This window comes from Oryctolagus cuniculus, chromosome 7 (assembly GCF_051225735.1).
Source record: "Oryctolagus cuniculus isolate XC-2025 breed Fujian yellow rabbit chromosome 7, ASM5122573v1, whole genome shotgun sequence".
NCBI lineage: Eukaryota > Metazoa > Chordata > Mammalia > Lagomorpha > Leporidae > Oryctolagus > Oryctolagus cuniculus.
The window spans coordinates 62,598,915-62,624,614 of NC_142873.1; the positions used below are offsets into that span (position 1 = coordinate 62,598,915).

General features: G+C 47.4%; 1 protein-coding gene and 1 non-coding gene across 4 annotated transcripts in view; one reads left to right on the forward strand and one right to left on the reverse strand.

Moving 5' to 3' along the window:
* Positions 1-4,072: 4,072 nt before the first annotated feature.
* On the reverse strand, positions 4,073-7,476 carry LOC127493577 (uncharacterized). The gene is made up of 4 exons (XR_011390545.2): positions 7,283-7,476; positions 6,890-7,181; positions 5,933-6,086; positions 4,073-5,852 (listed from the first exon to the last, which is right to left on the reverse strand). It is a non-coding gene; the product is annotated as an uncharacterized LOC127493577 (transcript).
* Positions 6,563-25,700, forward strand: part of SLC25A24 (solute carrier family 25 member 24) — a 65,038-nt gene continuing 45,900 nt past the window's right edge. The window contains 2 exon segments of one of the 3 annotated variants that reach the window (NM_001082777.1): positions 6,563-6,755; positions 25,007-25,133. In NM_001082777.1, coding sequence (NP_001076246.1) covers positions 6,573-6,755; positions 25,007-25,133 — 310 coding nt within the window. In that variant the 5' untranslated portion in view covers positions 6,563-6,572. 3 annotated transcript variants of the gene reach the window in all.

Consider the following 25,700-nt stretch of genomic DNA (forward strand, 5'->3'; position numbering starts at 1 on the left):
GCCAACTTAACCTTACCCAACGGTGGGTGCTCTCAGGTGAGAGCTGATCACATGCCCTGCCCCCAGAACACAGTCTCCCTTTTCCTTGACGTCCTCTGTGGGTATGGATCAACCATGGCTCCCGCTCACCTTCACAGCCTGCATGTCAGCTTCCTAAGCCCAGCTTCCCCTCCCCATACAGGCAATGTTGGAGGAGTGGAGAGAGACAGGGAGTCCAGTGACCTGCTGTGACTCCGTTCCCAGCCATGACCCTTGGTGACACGGCTGGTGTTCCTCTTTGTAGTGTCACCTTGATCTCCTTTACTATTTCACACTACTGATACGACTGATATACAATAAAGTACTACAAGGTTTGTTTTGTTTTTGTTTTGCTCACACTGAGCCAGTTTTATTCAGGCTGCTACTGCAAGGGAAAATGCATCAGAGGCAAATTTGAGTAATGTCACAGCTAAGAATATTAGGAAGGGCTTTTTAAAGGTGTTAAAATTTTCTCCACTTAAAAATTAATTTACAAAGAAGTTGCAGGCACAGTTTATAAAAAATGCCCAAATACCCTCATCCAGAGATTCCTTCACATTTCATCAACTGACCCAATATAATCCTTTGAGATCACATTGTGCTTACTTGTGATTTGTTTAGTTTCCTTCAACCCAGAACAGTTCCTTCGTCATCCCCTGACCTTCACTGTTTTTCCATATTTGAAGGTTACAGACTGATGATTCTGTAGAGCATCCTATTGATTAGATTCAGGCTGTGTTTTTTGTTGGGCCAATCATGGAAATGACCCTTTGTTCTCCCTCATCCCACCAGGTGGCACCTGATCTGCATTTGTCCCATTGCTTATGACTTGTACTTTGAGCATCTGAGGAAGGTGATATGTGCTAGGTTTCTCCACTGCAAACTATTCCTTTATCATTCATAATGTGTGGTGTTCTGTTTTTGAAGCGAGGTAAATGTCATGTTTGTGATCCAACTGCCAGCCACTGGTATTAGCTTTTGTTGATATTTCTTGCTTGAATAAATTACTGCTGCCATATTGATCATCAAATGGTAATATTCTAATTCTGTCAATATTTACTAGTTGGCAGTCTACTGCACAGAAGTTTCTCTTATTCCATTTGTATGTACATTCATGTGGACTGATGGGTTCCTGTTTCATTTAACGAGAGATAAAATGCTAACACCACATATTGTGATATCCACATTTTCTTGGATTTGGCCAGTGCCAATGCCTTCAAGCTGACTCTGTGTCCTTTTGACCCTCTCTATACTTTGAGTACTCACTCTCTGGTGAAAGAAGATAGGCTCTGCTCATCTTGTACCTTTGCTATTCCTGCCCTGGTTCCCCTTGGGAGCTGGTATTTTATATAACTATTGAAAGAACACTTTAAAACTGTACTTATTTATATGAAAGTCAGAAATAGAAACATATAGAAAGAGAGAGAGAGATCTTCCATCTGTTGGTTCACTCCCCCAAATGCCCCAACAGCTGGTGCTGGGCCAGGCTGAAGCCAGGAGCCTGGAACTCATTCTGGGTCTCCTGTATGGGTGGCAGGGGCCTAAGTATGTGAACCACCATCTCCAGCCTCCAGGGTGCACAATAGCAGAAAGCTGGAGCTGGGACTGGGAAGCAGAGCTGGGACTCAAACCCAGGCACTTCAATATGGGATGTGGCGTCCCAAGCAGCATTTTAACTGTTGTGACACACACCTGCCTTGAGAATGTTATTTAGAAAGAAAAATCTGGATGTGCTTACTGCTGGTATTACTGATTCTAGATCCTGTCAGTGGACAAAGCTTGGAAACATATGTGGGTACACACACACACACACACCCCTTTGTATTTCCACAACCTGAAAACATAACTATAAAACTATGAACTGATGACAATATCACTAATTCCAATACAATACTTCAGGGATCATTCTAGCTTAAACTTTTCCATATTTGTAACTCACTTTTTTTTTTTTTTTTTTTTTTTTTTTTTTGACAGGCAGAGTGGACAGTGAGAGAGAGAGACAGAGAGAGAAAGGTCTTCCTTTGCCGCTGGTTCACCCTCCAATGGCCGCCGCTGCAGCCGGCGCACCGCGCTGATCCTGGCAGGAGCCAGGAGCCAGGTGCTTTTCCTGGTCTCCCATGGGGTGCAGGGCCCAAGCACCTGGGCCATCCTCCACTGCACTCCCTGGCCATAGCAGAGAGCTGGCCTGGAAGAGGGGCAACCGGGACAGAATCCGGCGCCCCAACCGGGACTAGAACCCGGTGTGCCGGCGCCGCAAGGTGGAGGATTAGCCTATTGAGCCACGGCGCCGGCTCTGTAACTCACTTTTTTGACAGCAAGAGGCCTCTCATTGTTTCTTTCTCTCTCTCTCTCTCTCTCTCTCTCTCTCTCTCTCTCTCTGTGTGTGTGTGTGTGTCTACACTTCAGACATTTATTTAGAAGGCAGAAAGAGACAGAGAATGATCTCCTATGTGATGATTCACTCCCCAAATGCCCACAATAGCTGAGGCTGGGTAGTTTTGCTCAGCCAAGTCTGCATAAAGGCTTTTAATTGGTGTTGAAGGGAGGAAGGAAAAAAGGAAGGAAGGGAGGGAGGGAGGGAGGGAGGGATTCAAAGTAGTTGTTGAAAGAAGTCATCGTGGATCAGAATCTATGAGACTGATAAAGTGTGAAGATTATTCAAGTGGAAAATAAGAACACGTGAGAAAGTTGGAAGTTGGGAAAAACTGAACTGGGCTGAATCCTAGGTGTTTGTTCTGACCGCATAAATGAATTATGTTAAAGAAGTGTTAGTTTTTCATGGTTTCCATTCCTGGTCTCTGTTGGAATTACTGTTTTTTGAGAATTACCGGTTATAAGATGCAAGGATTCCTTCTCTTGTAGATTTTTAAATGTTTATATACAGTTTTCTTATGTGGGAAATTGCTAGTGTAAATTACACCTTTTATCTCTTTGTCATTTCTTGACCCATCACAGATATATTTTTGTAAAATATAGAAAAAAAAGAATTACCAGAAAATTGAGATAAAAAAGGGAAGCCCTGTGGCAGGCACTTAACCTAGTGGTTATGATGCTGGTTGGGACGCTTGCATCCCATATCAGAGTGCCTGGGTTCAAATCTTGTCTTCACTTCTTATTTCAGTGTTTTGCTCAAATGCATCCTGGGAGGCAGCAGGTGATAGTTTAAGTAGTTGAGTCGCTACCACTCACAAGGGAGACATAGATTGAGTTCCCAGTTCCTGGCTTCAGCCTGGCTGGGGCCTGGCCATTGAACACATTTAGAGGAATGAACCAGCAGATGAGAGCTCTCGCTCTCTCTCTCTCCCTCTCTCTCTCTCTCCCTACTGTCTTTCAAACAAACAAAAAAAGATAAAGCCCAAGTATTCATTATTAGACTCAACAAACATAAAATTACTTTATCAAAATGCTACAAATTTCTAAATCTAAATCTTCTCTGACTTATCTAGTTGCAGACAAATAACAACTTGCTGAGTGGCCCCAGTGTACAAACCACACTGAGTGGTGCTGCTTTACATTAGCAGTGTTCCTCAAGTTTAATGCATGAAATACTCACCCAACAAGGCTCTTGTTGAAGTGTAATTTTTATTTAGTAGGTCTCCGGTGGACCCGAGTTCTATCTTTCTGACTAGCTCCCAGTGATGCTGAACCTACTGGTCTGTGGCCCACAAATACTCTTCATAGAGTATTTTATTTGATTTTTGGGGATCTTTAAATAAAAAAAATAATTAGGGAAAGAGAGATCTCCCTTCAACTCTTCATTCCCCAAAAATGCCTGCAATGGCCAGGGAAGGGCGGAGGTCAAAGACAGGAGCAGGCACTTAATCCAGGTCTCCCATAGTGGTGGCAGCAACTCAACTAGTTGATCCATCATTGCATCTAGAAGGGTCTGCATAGCAGGAAGGTGGCTTCAGCAGCTGGAGGTTGGTAGCAAACTCAGGCACCCTGATGTGGGATGTGGGATGTGGGAGTCTTTATCAGAGGCAGGAGCTCCAGGCCAAACACCTGCTCCCACAGTGATCTTTTCAGCAAAGAATCCTTACCCCATTTCACACAGGTTTGAGCCAGCTTTTGCAGCCAGATTTATTGATATATTTAACAGAGTCAAATTAACCCTTGTCAGTGTATAGTTCTGTAAGTTTTTGACAAACACAGAGATTCTTCAAAAAGCCCATGGAAAATAGAAATGAAGGAGAAGTTTATTATGGCATGAAAAATGTGAAATCCACCCATGCATTTTTTTTTGTCATATGCATTTCCATGAATTTTTTGAAGCTGCTTCATACACATGAATTTCAATTTTCTTTTTAAGATTTATTAATTTTTTTATAAGTCAGAGTTACAGAGAAAGACTGGGAGAACCAGAGAGATCTTCCATCTACTGGTTCACTTCCCAGATGGCCACAATGGCTGTGATTGGGCCAGATTGAAGCCAGGAGCCAGGAGCTTCTTCCAGGTCTCTCATGTGGGTGCTGGGGCCCAAAGACTTGGGCCATCTTCTGCTGCTTTTCCCAGGTGATTAGCAGGGAGCTGGATGGGAAGTGGAGCAGCCGGGATACAAACTGGTGCCCATATGGGATGCTGGCACTGCAGGCAGCAGCTTTATCCACTACACCACAATGGCAACCCTGTGGATTTCATTTATTTTGCAGCATAGTAAGCTTATTTTTAAAGTTCATTTCTCTTTGCAGTCCCCTTGAACAGCTGCACTTGTATAACCACCACCTTCATGATGCTGTAGTGCAGCTCCATCAACCTTCCTTACAGTCTTTTGTAGTCAGCTTCCCATGACTCCAAACTACTTCTCTGTCCTGTAGTTTTGCCTTTTCTAGAATGACATATCCTGCACTGTTGCATGTCTACTGTGTGAATACTTTTTCATCATGTGACTGCAACCCAGGTTGTTTTCCGGCGTACCCACCAAAGAAGTTTGTGGTTGTTTCTGGGTTTGGGAATTATAAATAAAACTGCTACAAACACCATGTTAAAGTTTTTGTGTGAAGACAAAGGTCTTTGGGTAAAAATGTTGATAGGTAATTCTAATTGTTATGAAGTAGGTAGAGGAGAAGGAGGAGGAGTAGGAAGAGGAGGGGAAGGAGAATAAGAAAGGAGGAGAAGGAGGAAGAGAAGAGAAGAAGGAAGGGGAAGGAAAGGAGGAGGAAGAGAGAAAAACCGCACAAAGCAGCCACGCCTCAAGTACAGGGGAACCACGGTAGAGTAAAAGAGGTTTCAAAGGACAGATAGGAAGTGCAGTGAGGTTTGAAGGCTGTTCCAAAGGAAGGAAATAATTCTGAACATAAGCGGAAGCTGACAGTTACACAGACCAGATAGACTGGTCTCAGGACGATTTATTAAACTGACGGTCTTCAAGCTGCAACCTCCACATTCGTACATGCTTAAACTGGAAAAAAAAAAAAAAAAAAAAAAAAAAAAAAAAAAAAAAAAAAAAAAAAAAGACGAGGATGGTAGATCAGCTTCCTGGCTTTTGCTGGGGCCAGGGCGTCTTTGCTGAGTGATTCAGAAGATGGGGCGAGGCTCTGAGGTGCGAGTGCAAAGGTACAACCTCAGTGGCCGAACCGAGAACTATCACTTTGAAGGACGTCTGGGCGGGTTATCACCGCCACGCTGTCGGCGGCGGCCATCCGTGCGGTCTTCCTTCGAGGCCGCGTCGCAACTTCAGGTTTCCGCAGAGGAAGGAGCGGGACCCCGGCACGCCCTGTGGACGTGCAGCGTCCCGTCTGGTCTGTGCTGTGCTAAGTGCTGCCTCACTCGCTGCTTCCTTCAACCCCAACGTGGGAGCAGCCCCTGGCTGGGGACAGGAGGGTTCCGTAGGAGCGCTGCGGGCAGATACCCCAAGTATGTGAGCATGGGCACATCCAACTGGCTACGCCCCTGAAGACCCCCGTTCCATTTTTACCTTGTCCTAACAGATGCATTCCTATGGCACTCCTTGGCTTCTTCGAGTGTCAGTCCCACCTCAGGTGTTCAAACCCCCAAACCCCCTCATATCTGGGGGTGCCGAACAGGCCCACGAGCGCGTAGTGTCTGCAGTCACCCGAGAGTTTAGAGATCTGTACAAGACAAGCTGGGCAGCCGGCCAGGCCGCAGGCTGGAGGGGGGCTTTCATCGGAGTCAGCCTGACCGCACACCAGTGCTTCGTCGGCAAAGCCATCAGCACCGAGACGCCGGGGCCCGCGCCTTCCTGGGGGCTTCCTCCTACGCAGCCCCGTGGCGCACCAGGGGCTGGGCCGCGCCGCTTCTCCCGGGAGCCACCCCCACGGCACTCGCCCGCAGTTCCCGCGGGCTCCGGCTCCAGGCAGGCCCAGCCCCGCCAGGCGAGCCCCTCCCGGAGCAGCAGCCGGGCGGCCACTCCCCGCGTGCCGAGCCGGCCGGGCGCCGCCGCGCCTCGGAGCCCAAGCCGCGCCCCTGGCGACGCCCCGAACGCCCCGGCAGCCGCGGGCTCCTCCCAGCCAGGCCTGGCGCGGGTCCTGGGCGCGCCCCTCAGCTCCCGGCCGCTGCTGCCTTCCTCGCTGGGCCGCTCCTCACCCCCAGCGACCATGCTGCGCTGGCTGAGGGGCTTCGTGCTGCCCACCGCGGCCTGCCAAGGAGCAGAGCCGCCGACGCGCTACGAGACCCTGTTCCAGGCGCTGGACCGCAACGGGGACGGCGTGGTGGACATTCGCGAGCTGCAAGAGGGGCTCAAGAGCTTAGGCATCCCCCTGGGCCAGGACGCCGAGGAGGTGGGTGCGGCTGGGGGCCGCGCGAGCCGGGGCTTCGAGGGCCGGAGGAGGGTGGCGGCTCCGGGGAGGCGGAACTGCGGCTTTCGAGCGCAGTTCGGTTCCGATCCCGGGGCCCCGGGAGCTCGCGTGCTTACCTGGGGTCCGGGAGGCTGCTGGTGTTTTTCCAGTTGCGAGCGTGCTGGGAACACCCCGCCCACGAGCCCTGTGAAGTTTGTAAACCCGACCCCAGCACTGCTCCCGAGTGCACCCCGGCTTGTCCACCTGCCTTTTGTGCCTTTCGGCTGACTTCTGAGCTCGGGATTTGGGTGGGATGCAGGATCTTTAACAAGGCCCTCACTTTGTATCTCTTCCCGCTGCTCTGTTGCTCCGCCGAGACGTTACTGTTTCAGACCTGTTGGCAAACCCGCCTTCGGCTTCCCCAGCTTCCTGTGAAGGGAGGAAGGGCGACATTCCTGGGTTGAAGGCGTGCGTTAGGGAATGCCCAAGTGTCACGGCTGATCCCCAGGCTTGACCCGTGGCTGAGCGACCTCCTCCGGGAGTCATCTTAACTGCGCCCCTGAAGTTGAGCCCCCGTAGCGGGGTAAGGATGGAGCCTTTGGAACTTGGCCGATTCCGTTAAAGCGCCAGCGGCCGCAGGCATTGCTTGTCCACAGCGGGAAGGACTCAGCTCTAGCGAGGGCCAGCGGCTGTGGGCCGTGCTGTCGGAAACTACCCTTGCAGTGTCTTTAGTCCTGTGGGCGTCTTCAGTCTTCTGGTTCTTCCTGAGTCAGACTGTCAGTCACATTTTTTTGAAATTGCTCATCTTGTCCCAGAGTCTTGAAATAGTCATGATTTTGTAAAGCTTTTTGTTGATCTGTAGCTAGGTTCTCCAATTCATGCCTTCCCCTCCTCTTCCGTCTGGCAAAGGCTTGTCCTGTTCATGCTGAGAGAAACCAACTTTTGCTGATATTATTTGTCACGAATTTCTGTTTCTGTCGTTCCTTTTTTGGCCTTAGTTATGATTCTTTTTCTAGTTTTCTGAGTTAAACTTCATGACTCATTCGTCTTAAGCTTCAATATCTCTTTAGTGTCTTTAGTTGCATGCTTCAAGTTTGTGTTTGTGGTATTGTTTACTTTCTAGTATTCTCGAATTTCCAATGTGATTCTGTCTGACTTGTGAATTATTTAAGAGTGTATTCTTACATTTCCAATTGTATTTTTTTGAAAATACTAATAAAATGGACAAGTCCTTATGCAACATTGATTATGAAAAACAGAACTCAAAAGCAGGAATAAGTTTAATTTTCCAAAATTTATTTAAAAACAAATTATAAAATAAATTGTGTAAAACTATGTATGCAGATACGTAGAGCAGTCTGGCATATATTTATCACTTTAATATAGGTATGTATATATTTTGTATATATACATAGAATATATTTTAATTTAAAAATTATTTATTTTGATTTTATTTGAAAGGCAGAGAGAAACAGAAAGATCTTCCATTTATTAGTTCACTTCTCAAATGTCTGCAACAGGTGGAGCTGGGCCAGGCTGAAGCCAGGATCTCAGAATTCAGTTTGTAGCTCCCATGTGGTTGGCAGGGAGCCAAGTGCTTGAACCATCATCTGCTGCTGCCAGGGTGCTCATTAGCAGGCAGCTGGGTCTGAAGCAGAGTAGCCCAAACTTGAGCCAGGCATTCAAACATTAAGTGATAACAGCTGAGCCAAATGCCCACCTCACCTAAAGCGTGTTTGACACTGTATGTATTATTGCTCCTAGTGCTCATGCCAGACCTTATTATCCATTTCTAGCATTCTTTTTGATTGGTATACTCTTTAATAAAAGGATAATAAGGTTAATAATGACTATCTCTGGATGATAGGAGTTAGATTATTTCTCTATTTTTTCTTTACAATTTTTATATTACAATTGAGAAAAAAGGGGTGTATGTTGTTTTTATGATTTGAGAAGGGAGTTATTTTTATTTTGAATAAATATCATCTCTCTGATAGTCTTTCTGGATTGCCCTCAAAAGAAGATTATCACATGTTGCTACTGTTACAATTTTCACACAGTGTTATTTTAATTTGAATATTTCATCCTCTGCTAAGAATAAGCCCCTGGAGGATGAGGACCATGTTTTACTCATCTGCAAAGATTTAAGGCCATTGTTTGAAATGCCCTAACAAGGTAGAGGGCCATTTAAAAATATCTAAAGAAAAAAAACACCAAACTTAATTTTAAGATTTATTTATTTGAAAGGCAGAGAGAGAGGATGAGGGAGAGGGAGAAGGAGAGAAGAGAGAGAAAGGTCGGAAAGACAGAGAAAGAAATCTTCCATTCAGTGATTCACTCTCCCCAAATGGTTGCACTGGCTGGGGCTGGTCCAGGCTGAAGCCAAGAGCCCATGACTACACCTGGGTCTCTCCCATGTGAGTGGCAGGGGCCTAAGCACTTGAACCACCATCTGCTGCTTCCCAGCATATATTAGCGGGATCATGTGTGCAGAAAATGCACTGGGCGGTGCTTGTGGAGCATGCGGTGGAGGGAACAGCAGTGAGCCCAGGCAGGCTTCAGACCACAGTTCAAGTTTAACCCTTGTGAAAAGAGTGCGAGAGGGAAAGACCAGTGGAGGAAGACTCTAGACCACAGCATTGTCCTTAGAAAGTCTCTAGGGGCCCGTGCTGTGGCAACGCCTGCAGTGCCGATATGCCATATGAACACTGGTTTGAGTCCTGGCTGCTCCACTTCTGATCCAGCTCTCTGCTAGGGCCTGGGAAAGCAGTAAAAGATAGCTTAGGTCCTTGGGCCCCTGCACCCACGTGGGAGACCCAGAGGCAGCTCCTGGCTCCGGCTTCAGATTGGTGCAGCTCCGGCCATTGTAGCCACTTCCACTTGTGGAGTGAACCAGTGGATGGAAGACACACTCTCTCTCTCCCTCTCTCCCTCTCTCCCTCTCTCCCTCTCTCCCTCTCTCCCTCTCTCCCTCTCTCTCCCCCCCTTCTCTCTCTGTATAATTCTGACTTTCAAATAAATAAATAAATCTTAAACAAAAAATCTCCAGTAGGCTAATGTGGAGGAACTGAGGAGATGTTATCTGTGGGGGGAATCTATGTTGGCTGCCTAGGGCACATACTCTGGGTGTGCCTCATCGCTGGTTGGAGGAGCGCAGGGCAGGTGTGAATCTATCTTGAGTTCTGTGGTGGGTCAAAGGTCTAAAGGTGTGGCAGGGGTAGGCTGTCAGTCAACTCTGCTTTCCTAGCAGGTTTTCTGGAAGGCTCACTGAACCATACAGCACCCTGGCTACCCCATTACTCCTCATATTAAAGACCTTCTCCTTTGCATAGGTTGGGGAACAACTCCTTCAGGCTTCTTGGCCTCTCTTCCTGCGGGAGATCAGTGGGACAAACTGTTGTCCCCATTGCTTCAGTTAGTCACAGCCGTGTTCATGAGTTTCCTCCTTGACTGTCTTTTATGTTTCTTTCTTTCTTTTTTTTTTTTTTTTTTAAGAATTATTTATCTATTTGAAAGTCAGAGTTAGAGAAGAGGGAGAGAGAGAGAGAGAGAGATCTTCCCTCCACTGGTTCACTCCCTAGATAGCTGCAATGGCAGCCTGGGCCAGGCTGAAGCCAGGAGCCAGGAGCTTCTTCCAGGTCTCTCATGTGGGTGCAGGGACCTCCAGACACATTAGCAGGGAACCGGATGGGAAGTGGAGCAGCTGGGACATGAACTGGCGCCCACATGGGATGCCAGTGTTGAAGGTGATGGCTTTACCTGCTATGCCTCGATGCCGGACCCTTTGACTCTATCTATTTAAAAATTCAACACACCGTATAGAATCTCTGCAGGTCTTTGTGGTCTGATCCAAGCCTTCATTCCTGAGGGCTGTAAGCTTCCCAGCATCGCTGCAGGTGCCCATTCACAGTGATCACTGGGTGTGGCAGTGTCAGGAGGCGTCCACCTGGAGCGCTTGAATCCCACACCTATGAGTGTTTCTCTCCATCTGCACCCTGTAAAGCAACCCTGCCTCCTGCTGATCAGGGTCAGTTTACACCTGCCAAGATGGTAACTTCTCTTCCTGCCTGTTGGTTTCTGGAAGCAAGGGGTTCAAAATGGCCAGGTGGCAACTGTAGCTTGTAGTTGATTGCAACCCTTGCTGTGTTCCCTGGTGAGACTATTTCCTATTTAAAGACCAGAAACTAACTCTGCAGAGCTAACAGCTGTGGGGACAAGAAGCAGAAAGCCCCCTACTGGGTCACTGGGATTGATGTAAGTGACACTGTTCTCGGCTTCTACCTCTTCATTACTGGATGCATGTATTCTTCAATTGGGGCCACCTATTGGAACCACGGGGAGACCTTTCATTTTGTGCAAGTGTCACATCCTGAAAAGTAGAATGCCCTGTTTGCCAGACACTGTCTCCCAGTTGCAGCCTCTCCTGTGCGTTGGGTAGGCCATTCTGGTGTGCTATGAGGTTGGCTGCTCTGGATGGTATGGTGCTGTGGCTTGAATGTGTCCCCCCAAAGTTCTTGTGTTAGAAACTTAGTCCCCCAACTGGAAGTGTGGCTGTTGGAAGGGAACTGGGATTAAATGAGAGCATGAAGGTGGTTCCTCCATAGTGAGAAGGGAAAAAGAGACCACACCAGCATCTTTGCCCTGTCCGGCCATATGATGCTGCTGCAGGAAAGCCCTCACCAGCTGCTGAGCCAGGTGGCAGGGCCAGGCCCTTGGGCTTCCCACCCTCCAGAACTGAGAGCCAGATAAACCTCTTTTCTTTACAAATTATCTGCGCTCAGGTGCTTTGTTACAGCAGCACAGGTGCACTAGGATGTGTGGTATGTTATATGGCCAGTGAACGTCTTGGTTGTAGGCCAACTTTTACCCTTTATTTACTATGAACTGTCCAGGCCATTGGCCACTACTACTCAGCAATCTGTATATATTTTCATCTCTGGCCGTTTCTCCTTCCACACAAAGTGGGTGATTCCTCCCACTGGGAAGATTTTCCTTCTCTATTATTTTTCAGGGTCGTATCTACATGTTGCTATAATGCAACTACTGTCTTTTTTTTTTTTTTTAATATTTGAGAGTCAGAGAGAGAGTGAGAGTGCATCGATTGGATTACTCCCCAGCTGCCCGTAAGGAGCAGGTCTAGGCCAGGCTGAAGCCGGGTGCTGTGAACTCAGTCCAGGTTTCCCATGTGGGTGGCAGGAACCTGATAACTTGAGTGACCAGTGCTGCCTCATAGGGTCCACTTGAGCAGGAAGCTGGAGCAGGGCCAGAGCCAGGTGTCCACCCCAGGTACTCTGATGGGGGATGTGGGCATCTTAACCTCCATTTACCCTGATGTCTGATTTTTACTCTCTCTCTCTCTCTCTCTCTTTTTTTTTTTTTGACAGGCAGAGTTAGACAGTGAGAGAGAGAAAAGTCTTCCTTCCATTGGTTCACCCCAAAATGGCCACTAGGGCCGGTGCGCTGCGCCAATGCAAAGCCAGGAGCCAGGTGCTTCTCCTGGTCTCCCATGCGGGTGCAGGGCTCAAGCACTTGGGCCATCCTCCACTGCCTTCCCGGGCCACAGCAGAGAGCTGGGCTGGAAGAGGGGCAACCGGGACTAGAACCTGGGGTGCTGGTGCCGCAGGTGGAGGATTAGCCTATTGAGCCCCAGCACCGGCCTGATTTTTACACTCACAAAGCGAGCTGACCAGTTAGTAAACCAGGCTGCTGCTTTTTCCCTCCTCATGTGGAGGTACTTGAAAAAGTATGTGAAAAAATGGAATTAAAAGACAAGTTTATTTTGGTGCAAGAAGTTTTTGGAAATCCATCCAGTTTTCATGAACTTTTGGAAGACCTCATATGCATGGTTTTAAAAATATTTTTTGTATCCAAATAAATTTATCTTTTAATTCAATTTGCCATGAACCTTTTGAAGTGAATTTATGTTGGCTCATTTGAGGCTTGGCGATTAGAATACTATAGCTCCTGGCCTCAGAAATCAGGATTTAGAAATGATACAGGAAAATGAAAAGTATGCGATCACAACCAGCAGGGTTTTGCAGAGATTTTCTCTTCCTTCCCTAGCCTGGTGTTATTTTGGCAGCTCCTCTCATTAACCTGCAGAGGAGAGGGAGGACTAGTTTTGGAGAATATGAGGGTGTTCCTGGACCCAAGTTCATTGCTGCTGATTTAAAAAATGTAGTCAGTTAGGCTGGGAAATTCTAGGCAATTTAAAAACGAAGCTGTTTGCCATATTTTCACAGGCACACAATCTTCGGGGAGACTTAGAATGATGAAGGCTTGGGACCCACGAAGCTGACAAGATCACTGTTAGGGGCTGCATATTTGGGGGTCTCTTCCTCCCAACCCCAGATTGGTCAGATTTTGAGATGCTCACCCTGAGGTCATGGTATTAGGAGGTGGGGGCCTTTGGTAGGTAATCGGGTCGTGAGGGAATTTGTGCCTTCATGAATTTGTGCCCTCACAAAACGGACCCAGGAGAACTTGTCTTCTGCCATGTGAAGGCACAGTGAGACGTCTACAGCTTATGACCCAGTGAGTGCACCCTCACCAGAGGCACCTTCATCTAGGACCTCCAGCCTCCAGAACTGTTGGGTAAGCCAGGCAGTAGTATTTTGGTATAGCAGTCCAAATGAACTCAGACAACGTGAGCAAGAGCAAGACAGGAAGTGGCGTGCTCCAGGAGTTCTGCACTTGGTGTGACATGACCATGCAGCTTTCAAGTTGGAGCTTCATTTGGCCTGTATTTTTTTTTTATTTCAAAAATGCAAATATTGGAGTGGGTGTTTGGTGCAGTGTTTAAGACGCTGCTTAGTATGCCTGCATCCCGTATTGGAGTACCTGGTTTGAGTTCTGCCTCTTTTGTGTCTAGTCCTGCTTCCTGCTAATGTGTACCCTTGGAAGCAGCACATAATGGCTCAAAGTATTTGGGACCCTGCCACCCATATAAGAGAGCCAAATGGAGTTTCAGGCTGGCCTGGCCCAGCCCTGGATGTTGTAGGCATTTGGTGAACTAGTAGATAGAAGATTCATTCATTTTCTCTCTCTCTCTCTTTGCCTTTCAAATAAAATGAAAATAAATAACAAAAGAATACATGATAAAATGCAAATACCATCCTTGCCTCCTGGATAGAGTTTTTTCAACAAGTTCATGTATGACTGGGTGTGAACGTTCATTAAACATAAACCTTAAAAGAATATGCTGTCCCAGGTACTAGATCATGAACTCTAAGGATCCTGTGTCCCATGCGTTCAGTACAGATCAGGCGGCAGTGTCAGGGGAGTGGTTGGACTGGGTCACCTGACTGAAGAGCCCTTGTAACTCTTAGACTCGGAAATCTCTTGGTTCTCTGGCTAGGTTTTGTATTGACAACCACAGATGGAATAAAGTCACACACAAAAATAGCAGCTTAGCAAATGTTGGAATGGGATGGAATTTCTTTTCAGTCATTAGAAACTTCCATTTCTGGCACGACACTAAGGAAACATGGTATGGAAGTAACAGGTGTGCATTGTAGGGTGTTACGGCAGGGAGATTATGGTGTAAGAAAAACAGGGCAATTCCAGCTACATTTATGTCAAATGATCTAAAATACATGACATCAGTATCTTGTGTGTTTTCTCCTGATTTATATTCTAAATTCTGGTGTGGAAATACAGTTCCTAAAAGAAAGAAGGAAATGGAGGAATTCCTTTGCAGTGGAAAAATACCTTTTCCTTCTTGGTGTCGTGCTAAGGGTCACTCAGCCTTTCAAATAAATAAAAGAAATATTAAGAAAAAAAAATTTACCCCATGGTAAACTTGTGTCCTTGGGGTAAGTTATTTAATGCCTGGAAACCTCAATTGTAAAATTACAAATAACGAACAGGATAATCTGCAAAGTAACAAGAGCCACTTGACAAAAATACTCGCCTTTCGCTCGATGAGACTATCAGCTCTGTGGTTTTGCTGTCTCCCATCAGTTTTGTAAACTGCTGCCAGTCTGGTTCCTTGTTACCTGGCCTTGACTTCTTTCTTTTCTACTTGGTTCCATAGATGCTTGCTAATCTGATGCTTATTCTCTGCTGGGGTGGCTGTCTCTGGGTCTCTGCCACCACTGGCATTCTCTGTGATGCACAGGGGAAAAATGTGGGAGAATTCCTTCTTGATTGGGCCACAGCCCATTCTGCGAGATAGCCTTGGACGTGTGCCACTGCTCAACAGATCTGGGGAAAAGGTTTATAGCAGAGCCTACATCTTAAGCCGAGCAGTGGTGTAGCTTCCTCCTGGAGGGGACCTATGGAAGGAGGGTGCCAGAGCCACAGTGAGCCTCTTTATGTTCCTGGTGCTGTCTGATGCATGTCCAGCCAGCACTTGCACATAGTGGCTGAAGGAAATTTTCATCATGAAATTTAATAATTAACGTTTTAGAGAGCACTCCACATTTAGGAAAATATTATAAAAAGAGGGCATTTTTGCACCTCCACATTTCCCTGAGAGGCCCCAGATAGACGAGTAGGTCTAGGAAAGCCAGGGCCCCCTGCTTCTGCAGCATGGGTATTTAGAAGCTGCAGGGTCCGGGGCTCCTGAGGGCCTCGTGACTGCTCTGTGGACCCTGCAAGCTTCACTGTACCTGTTCTGGGACTAGCCTCCTAAATGTGCTGCCAATAGCCTAAGGCTAGAACAACGCTGAGTGTAGACGCTGAGTGAAGACCCGGAGTGCGAGGAGGAGGGTGTGGGGGTCACAGCAGGAAAGGTCCACGTGGGCTGATGATCTTTGGTTTGCAGTCCTGACACCGGCAGTTCTCCGGGCCTCAGCTGTAGAGGAAGGATTCCTAGACAGGCGCCACCCAATACGTTTTTTTTTTTTTTTTTTTTGGACAGGCAGAGTGGACAGTGAGAGAGAGACAGAGAGAGAAAGGTCTTCCTTTGCCGTTGGTTCACCCTCCAATGGCCGCCGCTGCAGCCGGCGCACCGCGCTGATCCGATGGCAGGAGCCAGGAGCCAGGTGCTTTTCCTGGTCTCCCATGGGGTGCAGGGCCCAAGCACCTGGGCCATCCTCCACTGCACTCCCTGGCCATAGCAGAGAGCTGGCCTGGAAGAGGGGCAACCGGGACAGAATCCGGCGCCCCAACCGGGACTAGAACCCGGTGTGCCGGCGCCGCAAGGTGGAGGATTAGCCTATTGAGCCACGGCGCCGGCCATCCAATACGTTTTTAAGAAAAAGTCCGCACACCTCCACCATCAGATGCGCCGGTGTGCGTCCCAGCACGCCCCAGCCTATTTTTCTTTAAACTCATTTCTACTGTGAGACAGCCCTGTGATGGATGGCATCTGTCCAGAGGTTTCTGAGGAGCCATGGTGTGTCATCCCCCTCTCAGCTCCTCCTGCAGTGGGAACCAGGGCATCGGATCCGTCTCCCAGAATGATGGGAACCAGAGGCGGCTTGCCCCAGAGCCCCACGGCGACCCCAGCGCTGGCCCACGGCGCACCTGCCCACACCCGCGCGCGCCTCCGCCCTGGAGCCGTTATGATGCGCCCTCTCCTCCCTTCGCTTTAACTGCTACAGGTGCTTTCTCTTTGCGCCTCCTGGAGGCTGTTGTCTGAAGTCTCCATCCAGTGCACTGTGGTGGGCAGAGGTCTCCTTCGTCCCTCCCACCTGCACCCCGGGCGGACTCACGGGGGCCGTAACGTGGACCACCCCTGCCTCCGGAGACTTCTGGATGGATGCTCTCTATGGAGATCTCTTTTGGTATCTGGACTATGATAACGATGGAAGCTTGGACATCCTTGAGTTTCAGGAAGGCCTGAAGGATCTAGGGGTCACTCAGTCCCTGGAAGTAGAGCAGGTGGGTCTCCTTGGGGGGCTGGGAGCCCCGGGAAAAAACCTAGGGAAGAGAGGGGGTGAAGGTTCCCCGAACTTGACCTGGGCCACTGTGAGGGCTTCAGGGGTGGGGTTTGGCCATTGTTACTGTTTATTAAGAAGAACCCAACATAGCTAATACTTTTCTCAAGCTTTTTTCCTCAGTTTTCTCTCTGGAGGCAATACAGTTTTCTACTCTGGATTGCTCTCAAGATGTTGGCTACAACTGTATTCTTTCTGGGCTTACCTTTTTGGGTGTGCTCATCTGTCGCTGGTAGCCTGCATACCCATCAATCCTTTTCTGTTCAGACTGTAAACCTTGGGAGTCTTATTTTAAGCACCCACTCGTTCACTGACCGGTTGTATTTTGAGCACATTCCACATAACAGCCACTGCATCCTGGCTTCCTCGTCTGTGGCTGCAGAAGCCTGGATTGGATGCAGTCTATGGCCAGTCCAGTCCAAACGACATCTCTGTAAGGTTCACAGGGTTTTAATTCCTAAAAAAGGGAGGTGTCTTGTCTTTGAGAGCTAATGCTAAATTAGATTCCCAAGTATGACTTCTATTTACTTATCTGATATGCTAGCCGTTCTTAAGGAATTCTGGATTTTTCCATAAACAAATTCAATCATTTGAAACACATTTCTTTTTTTGTTTGTCTTGAAGATTTATTTAGTTCTTTGAAAGTCAGAGTTACAGAGAGAGAGAGAGAGAGAGAGAGAGGACACACACACACACACACACACACGCACACACACATACAGAGAGAGAGAGAGAGATCCTCCACTTCCTGGTTTACTCCCCAAATGGCTGCAATGTCTGGAGCTGGGCCAGTCCAAAGCCAAAAGCCAGGAGCTTCTTCTGGTCTCCCATGTGGGTTCAGGAGTCCAAGAACGTAGACCATTCTCTGCTGCTTTCTCAGGTGTATTTAGTTGGAGTGGAGCAGCTGGGACTTGGACCAGCGTCCGTATGGGCTGCCGACACTGTAGACGGTGACTTAACCTGCTGTGCCACAGTGCTGGCCCCGAAACACATTTCTTGCATATCATTTTTGGTAGGCAATGGTATGAACCACATACAGGCTTTGTATACTCAGTGATGACTGATGAGGGCTCACATGTCAAACGCAAGGCAGAGGCATCCTCAGAGAGTTATACATTAGAGGAGCAGTGTTTGGCTTTTCCTTGGGTGACAGTCACATTTCTTGGAAGTTCTGGTGAGTGGTCCTTCCCCACATGTTTCCAGCTTCCATAGTAAGAAATTAATTTATATAGACTGAGAATTCAGTTGATTAAAAAATATAGGAATGGTTGGCGCCGTGGCTCACTAGGCTAATCCTCCGCCTTGGGGCACCAGCACCCCGGGTTCTAGTCCTGGTCGGGGCGCCAGATTCTGTCCCAGTTGCCCCTCTTCCAGGCCAGCTCTCTGCTGTGGCCAGGGAGTGCAGTGGAGGATGGCCCAAGTGCTTGGGCCCTGCACCCCATGGGAGACCGCCATCGGATCAGCGCGGTGTGCCGGCCGCAGCGCGCCAGCCGCGGCGGCCATTGGAGGGTGAACCACCGGCAAAGGAAGACCTTTCTCTCTCTCTCTCTCTCTCTCTCCACTCTGCCTGTCAAAAATAAATAAATAAATAAATAAATAAATATAGGAATGATACTTACATGTTGTGTGCTAAGGTACAAAAGATGTAACTTTTCCTTATGCCAGCTAGTAGGTTTCATGAATGATTTGTTTTGCTTTTTGCTGTGAAAGGTGAGAGACTGAATGGCTGATAATAAATAAAGACAGCACCCTGACCTACAGCCTGCAGAAACCTGCCCAGGAAAGCTGCCCCTTATCCATAACAATCAGCCTAGGATACCAGCCTGCTATGGCAGGCTTGCAGGAAGTAGATGGCTATCTCTCACGACAACCCCGAAGTGATGACTTCTGTAGCAGTCAGCCCTAAATGGCCAGGATTTGATTAAAACTGAAAGCTGTCCTTTTTTTTAAATACAAAATTTAAATTATTTTTTATTTATTCTCTCTCTCTCTCTCTCTCTCACACACACACAGACACCTACACACACCCACACCCACCCACACACATATATATAAAGTGAGCGAGTGAGTACCCTCATCTGCTGGTTCACTCTCCCAGGGCCCACAACAGCCAGGGCTGGACAGGGGTTGAATTCAGGAGCTAGAAATAAAGTCCAGATCTCCCGTAAGGGTGGCAGGCGCCAAGCCACTTGAGCTACCACTGCTGTCTCCCAGGGTCCCCAGTAGCAGGAAGCTAGAGTCAGGAACTGGAGCTGGGTATCAAGCCTACCCACTCTGAAGTGAGACATTCCTGTTTTAACTGCTAAGCTGCAACACTTGCTGCTTCCCTGTGTTTTGTCTCTGTTTACAATTGAGGACCAACCAGAGGAGGCCAAGTGTGTGCCTCTAACCCATCTGCCCCGCTTTTAGTTAGTGCCAGCAGCCTGCACACATGGAGCCTTCATTTTATCCACAATGGAGCTTGCCAAGTGCTCTGCCTGCCTTTGAGTCTCTGCCAAAACACCACTGAAGATGGCTGACTCTCACTTTGTTGGTCTTCATTCATTTCCACAGAGGAGCTTACAAGAAAATTCAGATGAGAAATGGGTACAAAAAATATCAAGCTGTTCAGAGATGGGGTTATAGATGTCCTTTAACTTGTCATTTCCTAGATGAGAGCTATGCACTGATATTTCCATTGGCTAAAATAAAAAACTTCTTAGATGAAAATTCTGTACATAAATGGGTCCCCAGAACCCTCTGACATTTTCTTTTTGGTTACACAAACCTCAGTATAAGTGTTCAGGAAATAATTTCCAGATGAAGATCATTCTCAATTTAACTTAAAAGGAATTAAATAGTAGTAATTTTATTTATTTAGTTATTTGAGATGTAGAGTTACAGGCAGTAAGAAGGAGAGACAGAGAGAAAGGTCTTCCATCCGCTGGCTCACTCTCCAAATGGCCACAATGGCTGGAGCTTTGCCAATCTGAAACCAGGAGCCAGGAGCTTCTTCCAGGTCTCCCATGAAGGTACAGGGGCTCAAGCACTTGGGCCATCTTCTACTGCTTTCCCAGGCCATAGCAGAGAGCTGGATTGAAAGAGAAGCAGCCAGGGCTGGCACCGCGGCTCACTAGGCTAATCCTCTGCCTGTAGTGCCGTCACCCTGGGGTTCTAGTCCTGGTTGGGACCCTGGATTCTGTCCCAGTTGCTCCTCTTCCAGTCCAGCTCTCTGCTGTGGCCCTGGGAGGGCAGTGGAGGATGGCCCAAGTGCTTGGGCCCTGCACCAGCATGGGAGACCAGGAGGAAGTACCTGGCTCCTGGCTTTGAATTGGTGTAGTGCGCTGGCCGTAGCAGCCATTTGGGGGGTGAACCAACGGAAAAAGAAGACCTACGGAAAAGGAAGACCTTTGTCTCTGTCTCTCTCTCACTGTCTAACTCTGCCTGTCAAAAAAAAAAAAAAAAAAAAAAAGGAGCAGCCAGGGCTAGAACTGGTACCCATATGGGATGCTGGCGCTGCAGGTGGAGGATTAACCTACTGCGCCACAGCGCCGGCCCTAGTAGTAATTATTTTTCAGTGACATAATACAAATTTGTTTGCTTTAAAGCCTGCCACTTGGTGTATTTTAATCAAGAGAATCCTACTCAGATTTAGCATACACAGAATAGGCTAGAATTCTTTGTAGATATCCTTAATCGGACTAGGGAAGCAGCTTTCTGTTCCAAGTTTGATGAGTTTTTAATCATAAATGGTATTAAATTCATCAAATACTTACTCAGATGATTATATGACTTTTTAATTCTGTTAATGTGGTGACAAAATTTCTATTTTACTTTTTAAAAAGATTTATATATTTGAAGGCAGAGTTACAGAGAGAGGGAGAGGAGAGATAGAGATTGTTCATCCACTAGTTTACTCCCCAAATGGTCAAAATGACCAGGGCTGGGCCATGCCAAAGCCAGGAGCTTCATCTGGGTCTCCCATGTGGGTGCAGGGGCCCAAACACTTGGACCATTTTTTACTGCTTTCCCTGGCACATTAGCAGGGAGCTGGATCAGAAGTGGAGCAACCTGGACTCGAACCCATATGAGTGCTGGTGTTGCAGGCAGTGGGTTAACCTGTTAGGCCACAATGGCAACCCCTATTTTACTTTATTTATTTGTGAGGGACGGAGGGAGGGAAAAAGGGAGGGTGAGAGAGAGAGAGAGAGAGGGAGGGAGGGAAGGGACTCTTAACCATTGGTTCACTTCCCACATGCCTGCAAAAGCCAGGGCTGGGCTGGGGCTGAAGTTGGGAGCTGGGAAATGTAATCTTGGGTAGCAAGAATGCAATTACTTGAACTATCACCACTGCTTCCTGGGGTCTGCTTTAGCCATAAGCTGTGGTTAGGAGCTGGAACTGGGAATTGAACCCAGATACACCAGGTATGAGATGTGGGTATCTTAACCTAAATGTGTGTTTGTCCCTCCCTCCCTCTCATCCTTCCTTCCCTTCCTTTTCTTTCTTTAAAAATGTTAACCCAACCTGATATTACTGGAATACACTCATCTTATTATCAGTGTGCACCACACACACACACACACACACACATACACACAGTGTTTAACTAGTTTATGTTACATTTGCTTTACTAGCAATTTATTTCATAGTTTTGTATCTATTTCACTAGTGACATTGCCTGTCATTTTACTTTTTTTTTTGTCATGCTGCTCTTAGATTTTGGAATCAAGGATACGCCCACTTCATGAAATGGGGTTTGAAATCTTTCCCACCTTAACAGTACTCTGGAAAATAGGATTATTTCTTCCTTGAAAGTTTGATAGGCATTAGTTTAAAACCACAGGGGCCTGGAGTTTCCTTATGACAATGTTTCAATGTACATATTAAATTATGTTAGTATTTATTGGACTATTATACTCACATTTTCTATGATTTTATGTGATTTTTGTATGTATTTTCTTTTTCTAGGCACTTTTCTATTGTATCTGATTTTCATATTTTTGATATAAAGCTGTTCATGAGATCTTTAATGTCTGTAGTATGTGGTGACTTCCATGTATTTTCTGATGTTAGTTATTTGCCAAGTTCAGGAGTTTGTCAGTTTTAATGATGTTTTCGAAGGACCATCTTTGGCACTGTTTATGCTCTCAGTGTTGTTTTCTTCCTCATTACCTTTTGTTCTTTATGTTTTTCCTTCAGCTTTTTGTTTCTAATGTCTTCAGATTGAAGTAAGCATCTGATCATTGATTTTTAGCCTCTTTTCTAATGTTACATTTTAAACTACAAATCTCACTGGAAATATAGATTTAGTGTGGCTCACAAGGTTCAGACCTTTCACTCTGAGTCCAGAGCTTGGAGGTTTAGCCATTCTACCGTCGTGCCACAACAGCACATTAGTTACCCAGAAGAGACCACCAGAGTGGTAGAAACTGTGGGTGGGTGACTGTTGTGATGGGTGGTGGTGGAGGGAGAGGGCTCATGTGTAATAGTGAATCTCATAAAATCATTCTTTCTCAGAAGCAACAATTTCTATTAATAGAAATGGACAGTTTACTATGATAGCTTTTAGTAAGGATCATTTTTAGGAATAGATTTTTAACTTTAGAAATCAAAGGAAAAATACTATTTTAGACATTTAAACCCTATGCTAGGTCATGTTTGGCTTTTGGAGTTTATAAAGTACATGTCAAGAAATTTAGAGTGTGATTACATTAGCCTTAAAATGCCATGTTTCATGGAAATGGGTGTGTAATTGTTTTAATTGAAAGCTTATCACAAGATCTGGCATCTTTTTGCAGGGCTATGGTTCTTTTCATGGCAGGTCTTAACTATAATGGATAATGATATACCTGGCTAAAATTGGTACTTTAGTGTCGCTCCCCCTCTTCGTGGAGGAACGACACTAAACCCTGCCTAGGCTTCATATCCGAGTCACGGCACCATTATGTCACTCCCCGTCTTCGTGGAGGAACGACACAGGACCCTGCGTTGTTCTTTCGTCTGCTCGGCCCTCCCTGGGTTTGCTGCTGGTTCTTCCCGGGTTGGCTACCGTCCCTTCCACCTCCGTGGAAGGGCGGTTCCCCCTGCCACATTCCCCACTTCCGCGGGGGAGCGGCACACTGCCGGCCGGCTCTTTCGGGGGCTGCACAGGTGTTCCTTCAGATAGATGTTTCCCTTAGATGTTCCTTGTGCATGCCGTCTCTCTCCTCCTTTATAGTCCTCCTCTGCCAATCCCAACTCGGCTGCCCACACGCCGAGTACGCTGCTCTCCTCCAATCAGGAGTAGGTCCTACAGTTTATTGGTTGAACTGGAGGCAGCTGTGTAGAAGCTGTTTTCTCCTCTCCCAGCGCCATATTGTGGGAGAGCAGATGCATAGAATAAGTCTTAATTTCAGTAACTCAGTCCAGTCCGGGTTGCTCCCAACAGATCCCCCTTTCTTTTTATTTTTTGGCGTTGATACGCGCCTGTCTTCGGTGTCCCGCGGCACACACTCTGCTCTACTTGCTAGAGTTGCCCACAGGTGCTTACAAGTCCTATCAATCAGGCAAACCGAATCCGGGTCCTCTCTTCGCCATGTTGTGAGGAGGTTTTTAGGCGCTGATGCGTGCCTGTGTTCGGTGCCCTGCAGTGCATGCTCTGCTCTGCAGGTGCTTACAAGCCCTATTAGGCAAACCGAATCCAAGCCTTCTCATTGCCGTATTGTGGGGAGACTTACTGGTGTTAATTCATGCCTGTCTTCGGTGACCTGCGGCGCATAAGCTGCTAGCCGCCCGCAGGTGCTTATCGTCCTAATCAGGCAGACCGAATCCAAGCTCTCTCATTGCCATGTTGAGGGGAGGCCTTATTTTTCTGTTTCTCTATGTCCGGGCATTCCTATTTCTCCTATTTTACTTCTATCTACCAGCATTCTTATTTCTCTCATTTTACTTCTAAACTTCTGTTTCTCTTATCCCTGCGGCTTCCCGGCGCCTGCCCCGAGGCTGCTTCTCGGCGGCTCGCCCCGCGGCAGCTTCACGGCTCTGCGCGGCTTCCCGGCGCCTCGCCCCGCCGGCGGGTTCCCGGCTCTGCACGCACGCTCCGCGGTCTCCACGCACTTCGTGCCCGCACCACGGCCTCGCGCCAGCCCCGCGTTCCCTATCTATTCACGCCCCGTGCTCTCTCTGCACGTGGCGGCTTCCGCGAATGTTTCTGCCACCACCGGCATTCAGTCCAAGTTCCCCGGACTAACCTGGCGAATTCCAACCTGGCGGCCCACGTCTCTGCCTCTGGTTCCAGATTTTCGCCTTTTGCTCCCCGGGCTGACTTGAAGAATTCCAAGCTGGCTTAAGTCTTCGCCTCAGCCTGCACTCGCGGCTTCATCCTCCCTAACATTTCTCTCTACCCGGTATGTTTCCCTAAGTTTTCTTCCAACAATATTCCTCTCATTTCTCCTGGCTTCTCCCCACAGTCCGTATCCGAGTCCAAGCCTCCTCCAGGTTTCACTTTCGCTTTCAATCTCCTAGCTTCCCTGCCATAGTCCGCATCCGAGTCTATGAAAGCTTTCACTTTCGCTTTCAATCCTAACTTCTTTCCCACAGTCCATATCCGAGTCTATGCCTAGGCTTTCAATAGCTTCTTCCGGCACCTTTTCCGTCCAGCTTTCCCCTAGGCTCTTTGCTAGTCTCTCTCTCCGGTATTTTCCACTTCTTCCCGTTTCTTCCCTCCTAAGTTTCCTATCCGAGTCACGGCCCCATTATGTCGCTCCCCCTCTTCGTGGAGGAACGACACTAAACCCTGCCTAGGCTTCATATCCGAGTCACGGCACCATTATGTCGCTCCCCGTCTTCGTGGAGGAACGACACAGGACCCTGCGCTGTTCTTTTGTCTGCTCGGCCCTCCCCGGGTTTGCTGCTGGTTCTTCCTGGGTTGGCTACCGTCCCTTCCACCTCCGTGGAAGGGCGGTTCCCCCTGCCACATTCCCCACTTCCGCGGGGGAGCGGCACACTGCCGGCCGGCTCTTTCGGGGGCTGCACAGGTGTTCCTTCAGATAGATGTTCCCCTTAGATGTTCCTTGTGCATGCCGTCTCTCTCCTCCTTTATAGTCCTCCTCTGCCAATCCCAACTCGGCTGCCCACACGCCGAGTACGCTGCTCTCCTCCAATCAGGAGTAGGTCCTACAGTTTATTGGTTGAACTGGAGGCAGCTGTGTAGAAGCTGTTTTCTCCTCTCCCAGCGCCATATTGTGGGAGAGCAGATGCATAGAATAAGTCTTAATTTCAGTAACTCAGTCCAGTCCGGGTTGCTCCCCACACTTTAGTTTTCTAGGGAAATAGTCAATTTATTCAAAATTTATATACAAGTAATTTAGCACTTTAGCCCATAATATCACTAAAGTGTCTTTTTTTTGTAGAAAATTTTTACTACTGGAGATGTCAACAAAGATGGGAAGCTGGATTTTGAAGAATTTATGAAGTACCTTAAAGACCATGAGAAAAAGATGAAATTGGCATTTAAGAGTTTGGACAAAAACAATGATGGTGCGTTTTTCTTGTCTATTTATCTCCAGCGATGAAGACATATTTTGCTTCCAGGAGTCTAAAACAATGCATATTTAGTCTCTCTTTTTCAGATGATAATTATTACTTGTGTTAATACTTACTTTTCTTAATAACATAATTTTCATGTAGAATTCATTTTCAGTGAAGAAAGCTCATACAAAGCTTTGTCCATTGAATTTTAAAAAGTGGATGTGGCCTGTCAAAAAATGTAATTATGGAACGTTATACTGATTTGATTTAAAGCTATGGGCTAAAAATCATAAACATAGGGGCTGGTATTGTGATACAGTGGATTAAGCCATTGCTTGCAGCACCGGCATCCTATATTAGAGTGCTGGTTTGAGTCCCAGCTGCTCTGCTTCCATTCAACTCCCTTCTAATGTGCCTAGGAAGGCAGCAGTAGATGGCCCAAGTACCTGGGCCCCTACCACCTATGTGGGAGACCAGAATCCTGACTCCTGTCTTTGGTCTGGTTCAAACCTGGCCATTGTGGCCATATAGGGAGTGAACCAGTAGATAGAAGATCTCTTTCTCTTGGTTTCTGTC